The sequence below is a fragment of the Planococcus citri genome, chromosome 4, assembly GCF_950023065.1.
Source record: "Planococcus citri chromosome 4, ihPlaCitr1.1, whole genome shotgun sequence".
Lineage (NCBI taxonomy): Eukaryota > Metazoa > Arthropoda > Insecta > Hemiptera > Pseudococcidae > Planococcus > Planococcus citri.
The window spans coordinates 60,291,897-60,315,900 of record NC_088680.1 but is presented as its reverse complement, the minus strand read 5'-3'; the positions used below and the strand labels follow the sequence as shown (position 1 = coordinate 60,315,900).

Genomic DNA, 24,004 nt, shown 5'->3' with positions numbered 1-24,004 from the left:
CAACACTTTCTCATGCATTTTAGCCAACTTAGATTCAAATTGCAGGGTTGCAGCAGTTCGTGCATTTTGGCAAATTTTACTAAAATTTCACAATGTTGGTAGGTACCTAAATTTGAGTGATTTTGATGCTTCTTTAAAAAGTGTTTTCGGATCATTCTGTTACAATTTCAACATTTTTTCACGCAAATCGGAATAACATTCGCTAAAATTTGAGCAGTTTTTGGAACTTTTCATTTTTCAGTGATTTTTTTGAATTTTTTAGAACATTTCATTGGAAAAATTTTACCAAACTTCAATGTTTTTTTTTTTTTTTTTTTTTAAATGTTTGGTTTGAAAAGTAAAATGGCATTACTTTTTATGAGAATCTGTTCACTTTTTTTTTTCTAAAGAATGCACTCTGATTGCATTTATTATTTTTTTTTGAATGGAAGATAAATTTTCAATAAATATTTCAAAAAATAGACAATTTTTTTCGTTCGTGTTCGAGTAAATCTCATTTGATTGGCTCATTTTCATTTTCTTCTACTTATTACTCACAGTCAGAATGCAGAATTCTTTCAGGTATTTTTTTAATTCACCAGGCAGACAATTCAGCCAAATGCCCACACTTCTTAGCTTATTTACAAGCTTATAGACTAAACTCTCCTAGAAATCCAAACCTCGAATAATATTTTTTTCGCAGAAGCCTCTGATATCAAAATCGATGTTCTTCGTTGACATTCGTCAACGCTTCTTTATTTTTTATTCTATTTAATTTTAAGAGCCCTTTCCTAGAACAAAACAACGTAAAATTTGACGACATCCTTACATAGATACCTACTACCGGATACTTTATTCGAAAACAAAACGGAATATTACCTATGTCATGCAACCAACCACACATTTCACTAGCAATAATAGGGGTAAACATACAATATCTTTCAAGAAATCAATACCATATGCAATTTAATAGGAAATAAAAAGAAAACAAACATTAAATAATTTTATTTCATTGCGTGTTCTGAAACATCGACTGCAAATATTGTAATACATCATGGGACTAGTTCGCTTCAAACGTACATTGTTTTTAAACACATCATTCTAGAATATTTTCCAAATAAGACGATCACGTCGTATATTAAATCATCAATCAAATATACAATACGTAAATCATTACATAATGATAATATTTTGATTCGCGAATTCTTCATCTCCATGTTTTCTTTTTCAAATTACCAAAACACAAACAAATTAAAACTTATAAACATAATTAAGAGACGTTTCTTGTAACGAATTAAAAAAAAATTGAAATATAAGTACATATGCAATTACAAACAGAGATAATAAACTAGGTAACGACCACAATCAATACGTACGGGTCACTGATCAAACATTACCTACTATTTTATATAAAAAATCGTACAATTCGATGTTTAATTAAGTTCCTGTACTTGAGCATTTATATTTTTTCGAGAAAGAAATTATATTTTTAGTATAAAAAAAACACACACACACAAACGAAGCAAAAACTGATCCAAAAATCAGTGCTATGAATTTATTCTCTGTGACACGTTAGTTATCTTTGGCACTAAATAAAAAAATCGTGAATTATTCTACATTTTTTTTTATACCATAAAAGCGTCTTAATTATAATTAATTATATCTAATTGAAACACATTTTAAGCATAACAAACAGATTACAAATGCTTTGTTGATATTAAAGATCTAGAAAAAAAAATGAACGACAAAGTACAAAAAAATTACATATAAAATTAATCTAATAAAAAAATTATGGTTCTATTTAGAAACATTTCTACATTTGTGTTTTTATGATTGTACCTTATATGAGCATTTTTACAGCATTTTTCACAATAAAAATGTATAACTGACTAGCAATTACTCGAAGAATTGCGCTTTTTTTTTATGCGTTCGTGTACTTTAAACGTAAACGTATCTAGATAAATTACACACAAACACATCGATAGTATGAGGTACACAAACGTATACAAAATTAAAAACAAAAAAAAAATGCGGATTTGTGTCATCCGGAGGTATTATGACTAGTAACCAATTTACCAACGGATTCTGTAATCTGTATTAAATTTCAATTTATATAGTACGTCATATTGAAGAAAAAAAAAAACGTGAATAGAACGACGATCTATCTGCGAGTTTGACGACACGGAAATTTATACCAATAATGAGTATTCAATTATAATAATGTTTTTTAAATTATCATCGTAGTACAAGATGAACGTTTCTTCTCCTTTTCGTTATCACACTCTCGTGGCAAGATACAGACAGTAAATAATAAAAAGGCAGTAATGGTAAACGAATGAGATCTCTTTTCCGACTTTCAAAGTGTTTTCATTTTTTCCAGCAAATCGTCTGAAAATTTCTATAAACAGAAAAAAACAATTTAAAATTAATTATGGTTGGATTTGGAAAGGATTTTGAGAAGAAATATATTTCCTATTTCGATAAATACTTACCTCGGTGAGATGATCAATTTTTATTATAAAGCAGGTAAAATTTTAAATTACGTTTATTTTTACAATAAATGTACAGTATGACCCAAAAGTCCCTACAGTTCTTTGATAACTTTTAAACGACTGATGAATGATAATAGCGAGATAATTCGACCTAAAGCGAACTTTATTTAAAGAATGCTTTTTAAACCAATGTGAACGATTTTTAATTACGTACAAGGTGTCTCGAAAATTATGATTTGGATTGAAAATAAATTAAAAACGCCATATTTTCTGTTTCAAAAAAAATCAAACTCACAATATTGTCATTAAAAAAAAAAAAAAAAAAAAAAAAAAACATTAGGTCCTGTGACTCCCCCTCCCATGCATTTTAACAACTTCCACATGCGATCGCTAAAAACGTGTTAAAATCACCCAAAAGTGCCAATTTTTCGAAGGTGTCGGTCTTTCGATTTTAATTTTTTTTTTCAAATTTTTTTTAAAGTGTTGGGGGGCGTTGTGTCTGCTCACCTCGGCTTCGCCTCGGTTGCGCTGGTCGCTTTGTTGTTCATACTATGTCTGTTAACTTCCCTCGGCCTTCGGCCTCGGTGAGTACAGTTTTTTATATACAACCGCTGTTTTCGCTTTATTCCAAGGGGATGTCGGTGTGTCACCTTTTTCGCTTCATACCAAGGGGATATCACTACGAAAATATACAAACGGCTCGGCTTCGCCTCGCCTAATTCGGCATACTATTCGAAAAAAAATAATATTAATAAAATACACTTGAAAAAAAATTTTTAAAAATAATTAAATTGAATTTTCTGTAAAAATTGAACTAGTAAAAATAAAAATCGCGAAAAAAAAATTTGAAAAAATTTCATCCCGACGCGGGAATCGAACTCCAGACCTCTTGCACAGCGATCCGTTACCATAGCCAAGCGTCTACTGGAGCAGCTTGCCGAAACCTGTTTTTTAACGATTTACATGTTGCAAAACACAGTCGAAAACTACCCCCCCACGCGCGCGCACGTATACGCGTACCTACACACATACAGGCGCACGCGATCGCATGTGGAAGTTGCTTAAATGCCCCTCGGCATGAGAATAAAAATTATACACATTGGCTTCGGAATAAAAGTCCAACACCTTTCAAACCATTCACGTTGAAAATCCAAGGAACTTTCGAGTCACACTATAGACCTCTCATCAACTCAAGAGACGAATACCCTCATCAATCATAATTTCACCGGAATCAACGACTCTTCGACGTATTACAAATGATTTTAATTGAACAACTTGATCCATTATTATAAATTCGAAGAAATAGAGTATTACGGAGAGCTTTTTTCCCTCCGCCAAGTTTTGATTGATATTAACGAGAAATGCTTTTTAAAACGAAGGCAGAAGGGTTATACTAACGTAAGTTTTATCCCTATCCTTATAAACAAAACGTCGCCTCGAGTAGATTTTTCCTGGTGAAACGACTCGCCGTGTGTCAAGAATTGTCGTACCAGTCTCGTATACTTAATATAATTCGAATATTGTGGATTGGATTTCGCGACAATGGCCCTCGATTCGTCGCACGTTTGTGTTTTTAACTCGTAGTAGCAGGCACGTGGAGTTTTCAGAGGTGTATAGTACTTATCTAATCTTTGGATCTATACGTGCTACGTAAACGAATAATAGACTGTTACTGGATCTAGGCAGAGGCACGTTGCAATTTTCTGATAATGTTTTCATTTTGCAGGTGTCGATTAATTCAAACAAAAGACGAAGAATGGTTTGCCAGACGACCAGGAAACTTTTGAGCAGAATAATGTTGGGGTAAAAAATAGACCCACAGAAAGAGTAAATGGTATTTCGGCTCAAGACCTACATGAAAATGAAGTTGAGGATAAAGAAATTAATTTTTTTGATCATTTTTTATTTTTGTAAAAATAAATTTGAATATTGAATTTTTTTCAATAAATTTTGAAACTTCCACAATTCCACACAGTCAAAAAGACAATAATTGACATAGGTAGGTAAGTATTATTCATCTCAAGCTACAAATTTCAAGTAAGGTATTTTCAGAAACACAGAACAGAACTCAGAAAAATTTCTCTTTTTTTCTCTTTCTCTATAACACTCCTTCGAGCATTTTTTTTTTTTTTTTTTTTTTTTTTAATTTGACCATTTCAGTGCTTTTTATTTCAACTTAGAACACACTTCACCTAGCTACTTGAGAAATTTTTTTAGCAAATTTCTCCCCCTTGCCCCTCTCAAAGCGTTTGATTTTGTGAAAGAAAATTCTTACCAATATTTCAGGCTTCATTTCGCTCCCCTACCCCCCCCCCCCCCCTCAAATCCAAAATCTGATTCATCCAAAAATCAGAGTCAATTTTCAGTCAACGTACAAAAATCACAATCAGAAAAAATGTTACATCTTTAATAACGTACGACAAATTTCAAATTAATTAAATCCCTACCCCCCCCCTTCCAAATAAAAAATTGAAAATCAAATTTTTCGTAATTTTCAAAACTTCTCAGAACTTTTAGAACCGGATAAAAATATATCAGAAAAAATGATATTTTTCAACTCTAGTTACCTATTTAAGCAATTTTATAAAATTTTGATGAAAAAATAAAAATAATTTTTGAATTGAATTGGATCAAATATCAGATAAAATTTAATTGAACTTGAAACTTGACAGTTCTAAAATTTTCGCTGTGGAATTGATGGGAAATTTGATTTTCTTTGAATTAATAAAATAGAGAGAAAAAAGAAGTTGAAAAAATATCATTTTTCAGAAAAATTTCAACTTTTAAGCTGCAAGTTGAACATTATTTCAAAAAAAAAAAAAATTGAAAAATTTGTTGATTCAAAAGTTTTGAGATTCTCATTGTAAGTTTTCAGACTGGTCTTTATTTTTCAATCATTTTTCAATTAGGTATTTTCCCAAGATTAGGAAATTTTTGGATGAAAAAAAAGCCTAATAAAAACAGAAAAGCTGAATCACGAATTTTAATAGGTTTTATTTTCAAAAAACTTCTCACTGCTATTTCATGTTACTTGCAGAAAATTATCAGATTCAAAATTTCAAAGTTTTTTCTAAATTTGGCAGGGTTTTTTAAACTTTCATTTTCTACAAGATTGAGTAATTTTTTGATATTATAACAAAAAATGATAAAAACAGACCAATTAAAGTAAAAATTCATGAAATTGAAATTTGAAAATTTTTTGAAGCTTTTTTGCTAAAAAAAAAATAACCTGATTCAAAATTTCGAAAATGTTTTCAATTTTGGCGAATTTTATGAAGTTTTCTTTTCTCCTTTTTCTTTCCCCACCTTCAAGAAATTTGATGTTTGTACGAGTCAAAAAGGTTTTCTTTGTTATTTTCCTGCAGACAGAAACTGCCTATAAAATGAATTTTAAAATATTTTAAATTCTTTTTCAAAAGATTCAACAATTTTTTAACCACAAAAACTGGTGTAAACAGAAAACTTTAAGCAAAAAATTCATTAAAATGAATTTAAAAAAATGTTAAAACCCATTAAAAAAATAAAATTGTTCAAAATTTTTTTTTTTTTCAATTTTAGTCTTTTTTTAGAATCTGTCTCCCTTTCATCGACCTCTCATACTTTCATGTTGGTTGAAGTCAAAATTTTCATGGTCTTTTTTCTGCTTTATTTTTGTCAAAATTGAATTTTTGGATCATAAAAAATTTCAAAAACGTAAAATTTAAAGTAAAAACTTTATTACACATCACTAAACATTTTTTGAGCAATTTTCTGATAAAACAAGCCGATTCAACATTTTACATTTTTTTTTCAATTTCATCAATTTTTTCAGAAACTGCTCTCTCCTCTTCCCTTCTGAATTAGCTTCTCATCTGAAGTGAATTTTTTAACAAGTGAGAGCAAAAAGGTATGAATTTTCAAACTACCAAATTTAAAAATACAAACAAAATCATAGGTAAGTACCCAAAAAAAAAAATCATTAGTCATGTTAATTCACATTTTTTGGTAAAAAATGCTCTAGAAATCACTTGAAATTTAAAAATTTGACTTATTCATGATGTGGATATTTCATTAGAGTTTGATGTTTTTTTTTCAAACTTTTTTTCATTCTTACAACTTGACTAATTGCAATTTTTCAGTCAAAAAAATCATTAATTGGACAAATCTTTATGTTTTTTGAAAAATTTGAGACCCATACCCTCCCCTTTCTCCTTCCATGGCCTCTATGAGATCAAAATACTTTGCAGTCGAAAAAATGCATAAATTATTTTTCAAGTTTTCTAACACAATCTTCATAAAAAATCTTTGCAGAGGTTTCAAAGTTGCATTCAGAACTGTTTTGGGATTTTTTCGGAGGAATTTACACTTAAAATTTATCTGATGATGATCAAAAATTGTATCAAAAAAATATTATTGAAAAAATGTTTGATGAATAATTATTGTATAAATATTTTCAATTTTATATTATTCTGGCTAACGCCAAAAAAAAAATCAAACACACCCAAAAAGGACGAAAGTGAGAAATTATTTGAAAAATGAAGTATATTATTTACTCAAAAATATTAATATTATGATCACTTTTTGTAATTATTTTTCTTCAAAATTTTAATTTTTCATCATCGAAATCCTGTAGGAAAATTTTATATCTACACCTGATCTCAAAATTTTCCAAAAAATGACACAGGTACCGACTTATTTAAATTAAATTAAATAAAGACCACATTTTATCAAAGTTGAACTGAAAATTTTCAGCAAAAAATTGCCCACATGTAATTCCATCTATCTTTCTTGGCAGGTATTTATAACCATCAAACAAATAAGTATGTATCCTCTGGATCTTCAACTTACCCTCGTACACCAAACAAATAGGCTAATTACAAAATCGAGAAATTTCGTCTTTCCACCAGGACATGTCACACCGATGACCGAAGTCGAAACGTTTAAAAGGGTTTTAATATAGGTACCTCTTCTACATCTGATAGGACAGGCTACCATACGGTCACTTTATCCCCAAGGGAAATAAAGGGATAAATTTGCTTTTAAATTAACAACAGTCAACTTCGTACTGTACAATACTGTTATAGATTCCCTAGAAAATAAAATAGGTACATCGTTCAGGTACTAACTTTGACTTTTTCTGGTATACCGTCTGCGATATCGAGCATCAATTCCTGTAAACAAAGAAACACACGAAAAAATTTTAAAACACACATCTTTCATAGGTGATTCATCACGTAAACTAGTTTTCCAAACAATGCAACTCGAAAGCGATCAAACGATTCAGTGTATAAAGAGTAAAAGACGTCAGACGTATACGATGCATTAATATTATAGGCATAGGTACTCGTATTAGGTACAGCTATATTACTACTTGTACACTCATACACAGACACATACGTTCCAAAATCATGATTCATATCGGAATATTCGTATAAAATGAGAAAAATATCAAGCTGTGAGTTGACAAGTGAAAGTTACAATGAAACCAGATTCAGATTCAGATTCACTGAGATAATCAGATATTCATGTTCATGTATTTATAATCGAGCAAATCATATCGATAGGTATTTGCGATTTTATATTGCATTAATTAAATATTTGTGGCTCAACTGGGTATTTTTTTTCATCATAATTCTGTAAGTTGATAGCTTTTGAGTTTGCTTCTACGAGTAAATATAAATTTTATTCGAGTACAAAGATTGCGATTTTTTTCAATACCTTTATGTGTTGTCTTCTTTGATCGTCATCATCCAAATCTAGCAATTCGTCGATATCAACTTCAATTTCTTTAGCGATACTCTGTAACACGTAAATAAAAAAACAAACGAGGTCAAAAAATATCAAATTTGATAACAATCGTATTACCTACTTAATCTTACAACTCATTTTATAACTATTTAGGTAAGTAAGTAAGATTACGGTGTAATATTCTCTGCATAGCAGAATTATTACAGTAGGTATTTTCACAAACAATAAACAAGATGAATCTGAAGTTCACATTAATTTTCTCGTGTATTTTGTAACATAGTAGCCCGAGGCATTTCTATATTATATTCTTAATGGACAAAAAGTAAAGTTTAGTTCCATGTTACCATTCCAATTGACTCATGACTTGGGTCAAACGAACAGAAACGGTACTCGAACTCATAAACAAGAACAAATACATGCCAACATTGTACATATAACCAGCTCTTTTTCAACGACAATTTCAACCTCTCATCTTTAATTATGAAAAGAATTTATAGCGAAACATCGCGAGTTGAATTTCGGTTATTTTAATACCAAGATTTAAATGAAGAAGACACGCGAACCGAGTATAATTTACATAATGCCTACGGAAGTGCTTGCCTAGACCTACAACTTTTGTATCAATATTTTTAATTCGTAAATATTTTCGTAAACTTTGTATTTTTTTTTTTTGTACAAAGGAAATTATTATTATAACTGTAGAATTAGATTTCATTTCTTTTAAATTGGACAATCTATTTGCAAAAAATTAAGTTCTAAGTATTCGTGGGATTTTCATTCCTCGGAGAAACGATTTCATTCAACCATTTCTGGATTTGCAGAGCAATTTCCCTGATTTTTCAGGAAAGTTTGAACTTCATCACCCCCCCCCCAAATAGTGAATTTCATTTTAAGAACTTTTTTTGTTCAAAAGTTGAAGTATTTACTCCAATAATTGTTTAGTATATCAGGATCTTGAAAAAAACACTGAAGGGGAAGGGATTAAATAACTTGAAAATTTTGAAAACAATATAATTATGTATTTCGATAATTTTTGGACATTTTGGTATTGAATTAATTTCATTGATCCATAATCAGTGAAAAAATCATGAAAAATACAACTTCGAATAGAAATGTTGACTTTGCAAGGCTCATTTGAGGGAATTTCTGCGCATAAAAAATTTTAAAAACAGTAAAAAATCGTCTAATTTATTTGAGAACTTTTTTGAATAAAAAAATTTTAATGGATGATCTGGAGATAGTAGGCACACTTGGAACTCACGATGGATAGAATGGAAGGCTGAGGGCTTTTTCCCAGCTCATTCCAAGTCTCTGCTGTCCCAAATCAAAATTTATTCAAAAATCAAAAAAAATTTTAATCTGATTGATTTTTGTTATTTTTGAAAAACAGTAATATAAATTGTTCAAAAATGAAGGAAATGCTAATTTTCAAAATTTTGAAACCTTCAAACCCCCTCCCCCTTCCTCAAGGATTTGTTCCAAAATACCTACACATGTACTCTTTATGTTTAAAATATAAAGATGTTATTGAAGAATTAATTCATTTCTTGGTTGAGAGATTTTTCGAATAAGAAAATAATTATGTTTATAAATTAAAAATCCAAGTACATAATTTCTTTCATTATTAAAAAAAAAAAAAAAAAATTAAAACTGAGTCCATATTTATGAACGAAAAAAATCACAAAAATCAAGAAATAATTTTTTCACCATAAAAATCGTATTTTAAAATCTCAACAAAGGCAACACTGATCCATTCCAAACACACATTAGGCAACAACGCGAACGAGTCTGCGCTAAGTCACGCGAAAACGCCGACTTTCTCACAGCGGCTCGTTGGTCTAGGGGTATGATTCTCGCTTAGGGTGCGAGAGGTCCCGGGTTCAAATCCCGGACGAGCCCAGAATTTTTTCAAATTTTTTTTGCATTTTTATGCATTAATTCGACATTTACCATTAAAATATACACGATTATAATTTTTTTCCGACGTTTAACTAATATTATTCGAGCTCAGAGTGATTTTTTAATGGAATATGAAAGAGATATCGATTTTTACACTATAAGCTAACTCGTGAGTTGTGAAAGAGGAGACGCAGACGCATGTCTCATCAATGTCATTGAACAAGTAAGAGTAACTGGTTTCGATGAGATTTTAGGGTTTTCCACGTGTAAATCGTAATGAATAAAGTATTTAAAATAAATTGACGGAACAGACGCTGGTTAAGGCCCTGTTGACCAGTGCGGCTTGTTGGTCTAGGGGTATGATTCTCGCTTAGGGTGCGAGAGGTCCCGGGTTCAAATCCCGGACAAGCCCGAAAATTTTTTTGATTTTTTTTTTCAAATTTGAGGTTTTTTAGGTACTATAGTGAATAATATTTTGTGATATGGTGAATATTGATCGAATATTTGAGCCTAGTGTTGTTAAAAAATTTTTTTGATGATATGAAAGCGATTTTTTCCATTTTAAACTGGTTAAAAAAATTGTACAATTCGTTTTAATTTTTTAAGCATTGAAATTTTTTAAATTTCATTTTATAGAGATTTTTTTGCTACGTTAAAAAATAAAATATAAAATTTAGTAATTTTAATATTAAAAAAAACTTGTTTTTTTGGCAAAAATATAGGTAGAATTTGTTGGATACGTAATATTCAAAGAAGATTTTAAAACTATGTTTTTTTCATCATTATTTTGGAAATTTATAAGCACGAGATGTGATATGAAAAAGCATAAAAGTGTTTTAAAAATTTTTTAAAGCAAAAAAAAATATTTTTGATGGAATAATTATTCACTTTCTCTCATGTAAGTATTTGCAAGTCAAAGATAATGATTCAAAATATTTATTTTTTGATTTTTTTGAAACCTTTCTAATTTGACACCAGCATTATTATTTTGAACTTTTGAATTTTTACAACTGGCAAACACAAAGAAAAATTCATATAAAAAAGAAGAGTTAATTTTCATTAGAAAAAATTAGCATAAGGTTTTAAAAAAATGTACACACATTTTTCTATGAATTTTTCCTTATTTTTGTATGCTGCTTGGTTTCATTTTTTTTTTTTTTTTTTTTTTTTTTTTTTTAAGGAAAAAAGGCAATATTTTGAATATTTTTCACTGGCAAAAATAATAGATGACTTTTTACTTTTTTTTTAATCCTCGCAATTCGCAAACTCTTATTTTTTATGCAAGTATTTAGAAAAAGCATATTTTCAAAATAATGCAGAAAATTATGAGATTTTCAATTTAAACAAAATAAAATCAGCAAAGCCCTAAATGCCTAGAATTGAAGTGAAATGTTATTTGTGATAGCCTATCTATTGAACTTTTAAGTTACCGAATTTGATTTCTTTCTGGAGTGAAAAATGTTCGCAATAAATCAAATTTGTAAAATTTCAATGCCTAAAAATGAAAATCAATCGTTCAAATTTTACATCAGTTTAAAATTGAAAACATTATTCAGTCCAGATGGTCACAAAAAATGTCATAAAAATCAGGTACATTTTGGTAAAAAATAAAATGGATGAAAAAAACAATAATTTTCTTATTTTAAGGCCAAAAAAATTAAGGAAACACAAGAAAATTTGATTACTTTGTGGTAAGTGAATGATGGGATTAAATAATAATAACAATAATAAACACATTTTTAATTAGAAAATCAACTAGCCTATACCTTCTAGAATTTTATTAAAATACTTCTCAATTTTTAAATTTTCAAAAAAAAGTTCATGTAAAATTTTAGAGAGCTTCCCTTCATTTCAATACAATTCATGACGTCTCACTTATTTTTACTTTGAATTTTTTTTAGCATTTTTGTTTTTTGATAAGACATTACATTTTTTTAAAAATAACAAAAATCCAAAGGAGAATGATTGGATCAGATAAAATCTAATCAGATCTGGTCATTTTATGCATTCAATTTCACTAAACCAGATCAGATCTAAATCTGATCGGATCAAAGTGTTCATTGACTTTACAATTAGATCTGTTCGAACCGGATCAGATCCAATATGGGAGACCTGATTGGATCTGATCAGATCAGAGTTTTGATCGGATTAGATCTGACCAAAGCTGTCCAGATGTACCTAATAATTTTTCCATGTTTTTTTTTTTTTTTTTTTTTTAAATAAATATTTTTGTTAAAAAATTTTGAACAATGATGTGAGGGAAGGAAAGGGGACAGAGGAGCGAAGAGAATTAAACAATTTTGAACTCAGATAAAAATTTCCTCTATTTAGGTATTCATTTGAATAAAAATACCTACGCTTTTTCCAATTTTTTCAAATTTTTGAAATTTTCTACATGACATATTTTCTATCAGATTTTGAAACGTAACCTGAACTTTTCAAAATGTCCCTATAGAGAAAAATCCTCAAAATTCGAAAAAGGTGATTTAAACACCTGAAATTCAGTTTAGTAGGATATTTTTACGTAGGTACTTTTTGGATTTGATTTTAAATTTCGTATGGAACCACAATTTTCACCAATTTTTCAACTTTGAAAATTATTTTTCAATTGAAGAAATTGAAAATTGTAATTTTTCAATGTTTTAAATTTTTTTATTACGTTTTGTAATTTTTTTTTGAAATTTAATTTCCATTTTTTTTTACTTCTCCAAGTAAAGTAGGTAGGTAGGTATGTATGTATGCTATTTTTTGAATTTTTCTAAATACATACAATTGAGGAGTCGGCCTGCAAAGTGACCTAACTGCAAAAAAATGATTTTTGAGATAGCAACGCTATCTGATAGTTTAGGACATGCCCTACAAAAGGAATATATCACCTTAATCCAGTTTCACTCGTAACACCCCTTTTTCCCCCTTGAAAATGATAAAATTAAAAGCATGGCCTGCAAAGTGACCTTATTTTTACGATTTTCCGAAAATGTGTTTCATAGAGTACTGTTTGTTGAAATCAAAATCAATTTTAACCCCTTCTGAAGAAATTCAAAAATTTTGGAGACATCGAAAATCGCACTGGAGGCTCCAGAGTGATTCGAAATGGTAAAATCGTAAGTTGAGAATAAGCCACAACTCCAGTTTTAGCTACCCAGCTTCCTGTACATAAAAAAATCTTGAATGAATGAATAAATCTTTGCTTTCATAAAAAATAACATACGCAATGAAAAACCGGAGAAAATTGCGTACATATCACGATATCACTAAAAAACTAAAAAAAAAAAAACGTATGTGCGGCCTGCAAAGTGACCTAACTGCAGCATTTTTCATTTTTGTTGCACCCTGTAGCGAACCCGTGTTCATATTTTTCAGAAACGAAAAGGTGATTAAGCAGAGATGGAATCGATTATAATCGATGCTACATCGATGATTTTCTTCAAAATAATCGGAAATAATCGATTAATCGACGGCGATTAATCGGTCGATTAAATCGACGGCCAAACACAGCAAAACATGACGTCATGCGGAACGATCGGTACCTTGGCCCATTGCAACTTAACCATTGACCAATGAAAAAGCCTGAAATATTAGTACAATATAGGTAGCGCCAAGATTCGATTAATCGGCCGATTAATCGATGCTGTCCGATTATTTTAATCGGCCGATTATAATCGGCTATAATCGATTATAATCGGTAATCGTTCCATCTCTGTGATTAAGTGAGTGAGGGTTGACCCTTTCGATTCCCAAAAACAGATTTCGAAAATGTGACTTCATTTTCCTAGGACACGTTTTTCTCATTTATCTCGAAATCAATTTTTTGCAGTTAGGTCACTTTGCAGGCCGACTCCTCAATTAATACTAAAAAAAAAAATATAAAGTTAAAATCCTTATAAAAATTATATCTAAATATTCAATTTAAAAAAAAATTATAAAATTTAAAGAACTAAATTCTAAATTTATTCCAGAAATTAATTCTGATTCCCTTTCTAAAAAATCAAAAGGAATACGATTTAATTCAAACTAGCCTAATTTTGATATCAAACGTTTCTCCCCTTCTCCTCCCCACCCATCATAAAAAAACATTTCTTGAAATAAAATAATCACTTGGCAAATTAATAATAAAATTATTTATCTAGATTGGTTTCGATTCAACGACGTTTCGAACATTTTTTCGTCCAAATATAATCAGTAAATAAATTTGTAAAAATATATCATTATTTTTTTTTTCAAAAACACAACTACGTTGATCTCTTGTAGGTAGGTACATCAAAGGTATTTATAATGATCTAATAAGGCATGAAGATGGGAAAAAATATTACAGAACAGAAAACGTTGTCTAACTTCTTAAAAACTTGATTTTCCACTCGAGAAAAAAAGTAATCGTCTTCTAACACGAATTACCTTTTTCGAATAAAAATTTTCCATCATGAATTTTTAAATCAAATCCCCGTATAATTCACGTCCATCATCTTCTTCCATCATAAAAATGACATGTTTTTATTGACCTTTGATGAAAAAAAAAAAAAAAAAAAAAGACCATTTCTAATTCGAGATATGTTCATCGCGATTCATTCATCACTTTCATTCGCCCACATTTTGTAATTCTCTACAATTATCAGTGACACTTCGAATAATATACTCTCAATTCGTATCCTTTTTATTTTTCTCATTTCCTGCGTCCTTTTTATCAACATTCACGACGCAAAAAAAAATAAAAAAATAGAACGAATCAATCAACAAAAGCACCAAATTAATTAAAAATTAATACGTAAAAATCATCGCAAAAGAAATATCCGAACGTGTACTCGAATAAAATAACCTTGCTGCGGTTAATTTAATAACTCGAATTACCTCAAAGTCCTTTTTCATTTCATACGACCCGAATGTTCGCATGAAAAAAATTGAAACCTTTTAACTATACAAGAGAATTGAAAGAAACAGTCACGCATCGTTCGTTCGTTGAAAAAAAAAATTGTGGCGAAATTTACTTCGAGTGTGGACAGGTAGATAAGTATAAAGTAAATCGATATAACTTAAATTTGAAATTTATCGAATTTAATCATGAACATGGGTTAGAAAAATGGCTACTGTCGTTAAGTAGGTATAAGCTGGAGATAATTAATTTTCTATTTATCTGACGTGATGAGTGGGTAGGTAAGGTACAAACTTACATACCCTAACCCATGACTACCTAATGTTCAATTTTCGATGGCAGACGTTCTTCCAGAGAATTTTCCATCCATCGTAGTACAATTAACCCTACGTGGGTATTTTATGGAAAATAACGCAAAGGGTACCAGGTGGTGAATTTCACCACCAAATAAAAAACACTGGCAAAATTAATTTGAGATGGGTGGCATAGCTGTTGCTGGTATAGATGTGTACCTCGGACCTTACTGAACACAACGCGCCACCTACAAGTCCCCTCCTTTCATTATATTTAGAAAAATTACTGTTTTTCGAATATAAAAAAAATCGAATCGAAAAATTTCACCTTAAGGAGGTGTTTTTCCCTGATCGTTTCAATGAAAATCAATACGAAGAAGACACCTTAAGGTGAATTCTTGTGTTTTCTATAAATTTAAGTATCCAATATTTTAAAAAATAAATAAAAAAACGTAATAGGTTCATGTAGGCAACCGCACATGCATCCATGCGTAGTCCGATAGTCGAGCTACTAAGCGCCCCAGTCGTTGAACCAAACAACAACATTGCTCTGCCCACCTGAACAAAAACCGGTATTGGTGGTGAATTTCACCACCTGGTACCCATAGAGGGTTAAAATATCTACGATTCTAAACGAATATTAATAAAGCCATTATTTTCTCGTATGTATAGTATTCGGTATTGGTCATTTATACAATAAATAAGTACATATTTATACGAGTTACACATACTGTGAACTTATCAAGGCATACCATGCCATCGCACCATATTACCATACGACTACGGTCTAAACCATAGGCTAATAACAACTCTTTGTTTAGTATCTTTCACGAACAACCATTTGACTAGGCACTAATTCCATACGCCAACAACAACAACGCAACCAACTCCGGCCTATTAATTGCTGTGCATAAATTGTTAAATTCACAGGCCATGAATTAACGAAACCATAATGCGTTATTTCTATATAATCACGTAAAAATGCAAATCAGCTATAAGTATACGAAATAAAGAGTCTGTTTAAAGTTATTTGACGATCGCGAAACACGAAAGGAATACAACAACGAGCCTTGTCTGTTCGTAGGCTTTTTTCTACGTCTCTCTTTGTCGACATTTCAAAAGCCATTACCAGTAGAGTACATCTCATCGTGGACCCAAAATGGTCGTATAAATATTTGTTCGATTTCATCTACAGAGAACAAAACATGCAAATATTTAATTTTTAATATTTTTACTCTTCAACTGAGCCTATTTTTTAAGTAATTTCACTAAGCCAGTAAGCCTATATTTTGAGATTCAAATTCGAAAAAAAATTTGTCAATAATAAATCTTACATTAGTCTCACACAAAGACGACTCGAGACAAGAGACAAAGTACCTAACCTAACCTATCTCTCGGTAAATAATTATTCTTCATGCGCAACGATGCCAAATATACCTCTTTGATAAAGCTATGCTGAGCTAAACACAAAAGAAATACACGAACGACTTCTCTTCAGTCTTCATCCATCGACTATCTCGCTGATTTGGTCTCCACTTGGTAATACCATACCTTTCATTCTTCAATGGTTCAATTTTCAATATTATACATCGTCGCGATATTTATGACGTAAAAAATAAACAATAAAGGTTAAGTAACTCGAGTACATTATTTTCAAAACAAAACGTAAAAATTTAATCAAATATAGATTTACACGAACTCATATAATCATAATTATAACAACGTGTCAAACATTTCTTTTTTCAAATGAAAATTTCAAATTTACGTCATCATTTATCGTCGTCGTTTCAATAATTCGCACTAAATAATAAGTAAGCTTATGCCATGAGTAGATATACGAGCAATTCGAGGACTTAAGAGGTTGATAATGTATCGAGATAATAAGCACGTATTAAAAAACAGTATCACTGCTATATAATTAAATTATTAAATGCACTCAGACCGAGGATTGCGACCGATGTGAAACATACGCGTAAACAAGCTATACATTTACCAAGGTACCTATGAAGAAACCCTCTCCACCTGTGAGATAAAAATAAGTACACCTTTCGTAGAATTAATCGTCGGATTATTGTGCATGAATTCCTCAGGAAGATTTTGAGTTCCGGTGACTCAATCGTACGTACACGTTTCGACGTAGTTTTGTGATCGTTTCGTAGAAAATTAGATTCGTATTGGGTAATCGAAAGAGTAAGTACAGGATATCTCAAGTTGGAATTCATGGGTGACGATGAGGTGAAGGGGGAATCTGATCTGAGGAACAAAATGAAAGTTTAATGAAATTTCATCTTGTTAGATAAAATTAAAATATTACTTGTTGATCATAAATTTTGGACAATGTATAAAAAAAATGCTTCAATTACATGAAATTATATCAAAATATTTTCAGATTTGGTCCTTGATTTTTTGTCTTTCTTTGAAGCTTTTTTTGTCTTTGAAAAAAACATACAAAAAAAACAAAAAATATAAATTTGAATTTTATTGTAGGTACCTACTTTTAAAAAATCTAAAAATGAGGTAACTCACCAACTGCCTTTTTTGCTTAGACTCCCCCTCCCCATTTTTACCAGCTGTGTGAGCAGAATATCATATTTTTGAAGGGGAAGGGAAGGGAAGGAGAAGTGTGAAGGGAGGAGTGAAGGGGGACGTTGAGAGAAATAAAAATGAAAGTTTAATGAAGTTTCATCTCGTTAGATAAGATTAAAATATTACCTATCTATTGATTATAAATTTTGGACAAAGTATAAAAAAATGCTTCAATTTCGTGAAATTGTAACAAAATATTTTCAAATTGGGTCCTTGAATTTTTTTTTTTTAGAGTTTTTTTGTATTTAAAAAAAATTTACAAAAAAAAGAGAAAAAATATGAATTTGAATTTTTTGGCTTTTAAAAAAATCTAAAAATTAGGTAACCCACCAACTGCCTTTTTTTCTTGGACTTTTCCCCCCAGCTGCGTGAGAAGAATATAATAATATTTTGATACAGGAGGGAAGGAGATGGAAGGGGAGGGGAGGGGAGGGAAGGGAAGGAGTGAAGGGGGAAGTTGAGAGAAATATGTAAATAAAAGTTTTATTAAAATTTCATCTATTTATCATAATTTTGAAAATGCTTCAAATTCGTGAAATTGTAACAAAATATTTTCAAATATAGTCCTCAAATTTTTTGTCTTTAAAAAAAATTTACCAAAAAAATATGAATTTGAATTTTTGATAGTTTCAAAAAATGTAAGCCTTTTTTGCTTGGACTTTTTTCGTAATCTTATCATATTCTGAAGGAGAGGGAGGGAAGGGGAGGGGTAAAATCACAGCCGAGACGTTCAAACTTTATGCATCATAGAGCATTTATCATATCTCTTGAAAAGTTGAAAATTTACCTATGTCTCCAAAAATAAGATTTTTTTTAGAACGATTATTTTTTTGAGTCAGCTTCTGTGATCCAAAAAATTCTCCGGAAAACTAAAATCGACCATTCGAATGGTTTTCGTGCAAAAATAAATATTTCAATTCAGAATAGTCTCGATTACAAAATAAAGCAAAACCACGTCCAACGAGAAAAAACAGCAAATCATTGAAAATTAACGAGCGTGACGTGAAAAATCGCGTACTTGAGATAAGAAAAAAATTCCATTAGATGAGAAACAAATTACGATTATTAAAAACGAATTATTCGAATGAGAAAAAAATCTCATTGACGCAAACAGACATTAGAGATTACTTTTCGATTCAAGATGGACTTGAAATGAGGAAGAGGAAGAACCAAGAGGACAATGTTTGGCACGTTGAATGGAATCCAAAGTCGATTATCTCGTGAGAAGGAGCATAAAAAGATGAGATCACCAAAAGGGTTAGATTTTTAACACCATGATGATATCCATTGCATTTTTAAAGCATTTTTAGCCCCAAAGCCAGAACATTCCACTCAAAAATTAAAAAAAAAAAAAAATGAAAAACGAAACAATAAACATTCAAATTAAAATCTAATGAAAGACATTCACAATTTTAGTAAAAGTCTGAACTTTTTGACAATTACTTATTAGCAAAAAAAAAAAAAAATGTTGGATTTTCCAATTTTTTGTCGGAGAAGTGAGACCATTCCGCAACTTTTTGGTGGTAAAGCAAGACTATTGTGACAACATTTGACATAAAAGTTTTTTTTATTATTGCACTTTACAGAGATGATTTGGATAATTCAACTAAAGAGCAGAGCTTTTTTGACAATTTTTGACAAACAAGCGAGACTTTTGTGTAATTTCTGAAAACAATTGAGACATGAGACTTTTAGGAATTCTTAGCAAAAAAGCGAAACTTTTAGCAATTTTTAGTAGTAAAACAGCGAGATTTTCTAGCAGTTTGGTAAAAATGTGAATTTTTGGCAATTTTTGGCAAAAAGCAAGACTTTTTGACAAGGATGGAAAGCTGCGAAAGATGAAACTTTTGGCTTTGGCTTTTGGCATTCGAAAATCCCAAACTTTCTCAGCTTTCAGGTTTTAGCTTTCAGCTTTTCAAATTTTTTGTTTTTTTTTAAATGAGGTGAATAAAAAGGAAAATGGAAACTCACAATCACAACGAAAAAAAAAAAAAAAAAAAAAAAGGTAAAAAACACGAGAAAACTGAAACTTGAGAAAATTAAACTGTGAAAATCAAAAAAGAACTCAAACAGAAACAGAACCAAATGAATTTGCAAAAAAGCTGAAAGAAAGCTGAATAAATAAAGCTTTTGGCTTTATAACTTTCAAAAATCTAAAACTTCCTCAGCTTTCAGCTTTTAGCTAGCTTTCCATCCCTGCTTTTTGGAAATTATTGGCAAAGCAAAGACAAAGATCTTTCTGTTTTATTTTTCATTTTTTTTAACATTTTTTTTTTTTTGATAAAGAGTGAATTTTTTTTGAAAGTTATTAGCAAATAGCAAGACTGGGCAGTGTTTTTTTTCTTCTTTTTTTTTCTAGTATAACATTTTGAAATATTTTGCAAACAAGCGACCATTTTTATCAATTTTTGGCAAGAAACGATGCTTTCTGGCGATTTTGAAAAAAAAAACAAGACTTTTTACTATACTTTTGGCATAAAGTGAGCTCATTGAATGATTCAATTAACGTTGATTTTTTTTTTGATTTTTTAAAATGAATTATTTAAATTTTTTTAACAAATTAAAAATTTTATTTCAAATGATTTTCGATTTTAAAACCGATATTTTTTCAACTTGGAATAAAACCGAAGGTTTTGGAATTTTTTTGAAAAATGTTATTTTTTTTTTTTTTTTTTTTTTTTTTTTTGGGTGTTTATAATTACTTGATTATTACACCCGTCGTATGAGATTTAAATCGAGTTGGTAAGGTCAAGTTTTATTTTTGCAAACTTGCAAGTTCACTCAGGCATTTTTTCTGTATCTCTGAATTTGGTATTGGGTGTTCGAAAAATTCTGTCACTATACTCTCTACACATCCTGACACAAAATACTAACAAAAAATATTTGAGGACCAAGAATTTTTCCGACACCCAGTAGCAAAAAAAATAAGTGGAAAAAAAAGCAAGAAAAGCATACAATTTTTTCACATTTTTACGTAGACGTTTGAAATTTTTTTCCAAGTTTCTAGAACTAAAAAAATAACATTTCAAATTTGACTTCATCATTTTTCTCGATTTGAAAAAAAGTTGCTCTCAATTTTTAAGCTTGGACTTTTTTTTAATTAAAAAAAATGATTCGTTTTTTTATTTTTTCCTACCTGCTGTTTACAAAATAATTTATTCAATTACAATAATGTGAATTTTTTCACCTACTTCCGAATCATTTTTCACAGAATAGATTCCATCATTTCAAATATCTACATACACTTACGAGATTACTCATGTGCTCATGGATATTCATCGGAATTCCGTAATTAGAATAAAACATTGTTAGGGCATCACGCGGACGAACAGGACATTGCCCTACTTGACAACAATGTTTGCTCTGTTTACTAAAAACACGAAAGTTAATTTTTCTTCTTTTTTTCGGAGGTTAATTCGACGAATAATTTCGATATTCGACTTGAACTTTTCAAATGTCACTGCTGACAAATTTCGTCTGATTTTTTTTTTTTTTTAGCAGGTATTTTTTTCATTCATGAAAAAAGGTGTCTCGGATTAAACAATTCTTTCCTCACACGTAAGTATCTAAGTTATTTTTCTCAATTTAAAAAAATTGCCTATACATCGCCCTCCCCTCTCCTCCCCTATAATTCATCATAAGATTTTTATTTTATCCAATAAAATTCTCCTCATCATCGTTCTTATCGGTAAAAAATATGATTCAATACCTAGAAAAACTTCCTGGTTAAATTATTCAACAGGATTTCATTCGAGTCAATCAAATGACACGATAATCATATTACGTCTACAATAATTTTTCGTCATTCGTAAACACGAAAATGGATTTCATGGGATTTGATAATGTCAGATACACAGTCATATTTTAAATACGATTTTATCTGGAATTTTGTCATTGGGATTTTACAACTTTATCTTTTTTTTTTCAGTGCTTTTATCCATTATTCTATAAGTACTAAGTATACTTACATGTTGAATGGCGCGCAAAAAATATCTAATCATTTTCGAAGTATGTACCTTCATTGAAATTCCCGACACAGAATACGATTTTTTGTAAAGTAACCCTCCTCCCTCCCCTCCCCTCCCAGTCAAGTCTTTGAATACAGGTGTTGAAAGTTTTCTATTCGAGACAATTGTTTTACCATGCATGAAACTCGTGTTAAACACTAATGTGTTTGTTGTCAGCTCCCAAACTTGGAAGTTAACCAACAAGGAAACCATTCTCTTTGAGAAACATTTCTCTGAACAATTAGCAGCGACATTCGTTATTTTACGAGAATTTATTTTCAAATTTAAATAACGAGCTACTGATAATTACGTCTTCAAATTCTTGAGTTTTTATCACCAGGGAGATTTTATGGTTAATCCTCGCATTCAATATGACCCATCTACCCTCTCTCCACTCATTAAACCATATAGAACCTTTCTTTTACCAATTTGCTACGAAGAAAATATGTCATCGACTACGAATAATTACTAATCAAGTAATCAGTTGAGCATTTTGAAAACATCTGACACGACATCCAGATTACCCAACTGATTAAAAATTATTCCCTCCAATTCACCATCAATCAATCCCACATCGCAATAAATCTCATCATCTCACTCAAACGACCTCTAGACGCCATGAAAAATTTCCTCGAGCCTACCCACACCAATTCTGTCACTCCAATATTCGCAAAACGAGAAAAAAAACCGCAGGTAAACAGTAAATCGTAAATCCAACACTCGGAAATAATATTTTAAAAAGATAAAAAAACACATCCCCGTTCTCACATCTTACCTAGATCCAACTTCCAAGATGTTTCTAATCTCGACGATAAATAAATTCGACTCAAAAAACGATCTCATCAATATGGTATTAGTTGGTCGAATCCTACGCAAGAATACGTATATTTTCATGGTTGATTTACAACAATCCTCTGTCACCTTACGACGATCGACGAATTTTCATATACCAGCTAAATTAAAACGTCAAAATAATCCTTTGGCTTCGACGACATCGTCACCATTCTATCGAACCGAACACGAGAGAAAAAAAAAACGTCGTCTACGTAAATATTTGTTTAAGCTCGACTTAAAGTCTATACTCGTGTAATCAAATGTCGTACCTACGTATTTCTTTTCACTACCTATCTCATTTCGGCTTTCGCGTTTATATCGACAGCCAGATGACGACGATAACAACAAAAACTTTACGATCAGAGATGCGGTGAAAGTTACACCATAGCTGACTTTTTTTTTTTACGACGAGGTTTTAAAAAAATCATTACGCAATTACGTATATACGTATGTACAAGTAGTACGAGAATGCGTTTGTAGTATCGTATGGGAAAAAAATCGCATGACCGACCTGATTTGCTTATACATCTATGAGCATCATGTGCCCTGAGGGGGTTGCGTTATTAGGCCGGTTTAATCATCCATCTAATAAATATACGTAAACTCGACCCTCATTATAAACTTAGCTATAATGTAGTTATCGTGTCCGAGCCTATAAGCAACCTCACATACATGTGCGATTCGAGTTCTACGTATCGTTTAATTAAAAATAACTACGTACGAAGTATCTAGAGAAAAAAAACCTAGTGAGCTGGGATTCTCTCAAAAGTCGTGCATTTTTTTATACACTGGATAGCGTCGAAATTGACTAATCAAGCTTAGGTAGGTAAGGTATACCTAGTTACCTGGTGATGGGAAATTTCATGCTTTATAATTTCGTTTCCTTTCATATTTTTTTCATAAGACTTTTTTTCCAAAAATGGATTTTTTTGTTGCAAAAAATATTTTTTTGAAAAGAGGATCTTGAGATACAAGATGTATGTATACATAGAATTAGGAGAAATTTCTAATTTTGCATTGTAACAACGCAATTGTCAATTGATTCAAGTTGCACGTACAGCTTTCGTTCGAAATATCTATCTCAAAATTTGAGATTTTTAAAATGAGAAGACGTGCAAAGATTTTTTCTTGAAAAGAAGATAAGGTAGGGCTACTAGGAGCAATTTTGGCTCAGAAATAACATTTAAAAAAAATCTATCATTAATTTTTTTTTACAAGTTTTCAAGGTTTTATGGAAAATACAGGAGAGGGGAGAGGAGGGAGGGAGGGCTGAATAACTAAGACAGTCAGTGCACATTTTTCTTGAAAAGAAAATCATTT

General features: G+C 30.5%; 1 protein-coding gene and 2 non-coding genes across 5 annotated transcripts in view; 2 read left to right on the top strand and 1 right to left on the bottom strand.

Annotated features, from left to right (window-relative positions):
• Positions 1-969: 969 nt before the first annotated feature.
• The window catches only part of LOC135842555 (protein phosphatase 1 regulatory subunit 14B), a 58,608-nt gene continuing 35,573 nt past the window's right edge, over positions 970-24,004 (bottom strand). For all 3 annotated transcript variants that reach the window (XM_065360064.1, XM_065360066.1, XM_065360065.1), the window contains exons 3-5: positions 8,169-8,249; positions 7,577-7,621; positions 970-2,377 (exon numbers count right to left, since the gene is read on the bottom strand). In XM_065360064.1, coding sequence (XP_065216136.1) covers positions 2,336-2,377; positions 7,577-7,621; positions 8,169-8,249 — 168 coding nt within the window. In that variant the 3' untranslated portion in view covers positions 970-2,335. The remainder of the gene's footprint in view (positions 2,378-7,576; positions 7,622-8,168; positions 8,250-24,004) is intronic.
• Positions 10,026-10,097, top strand: TRNAP-AGG (transfer RNA proline (anticodon AGG)). The gene has a single exon. It is a non-coding gene; the product is annotated as a tRNA-Pro (tRNA).
• Positions 10,438-10,509, top strand: TRNAP-AGG (transfer RNA proline (anticodon AGG)). Its single transcript has one exon. It is a non-coding gene; the product is annotated as a tRNA-Pro (tRNA).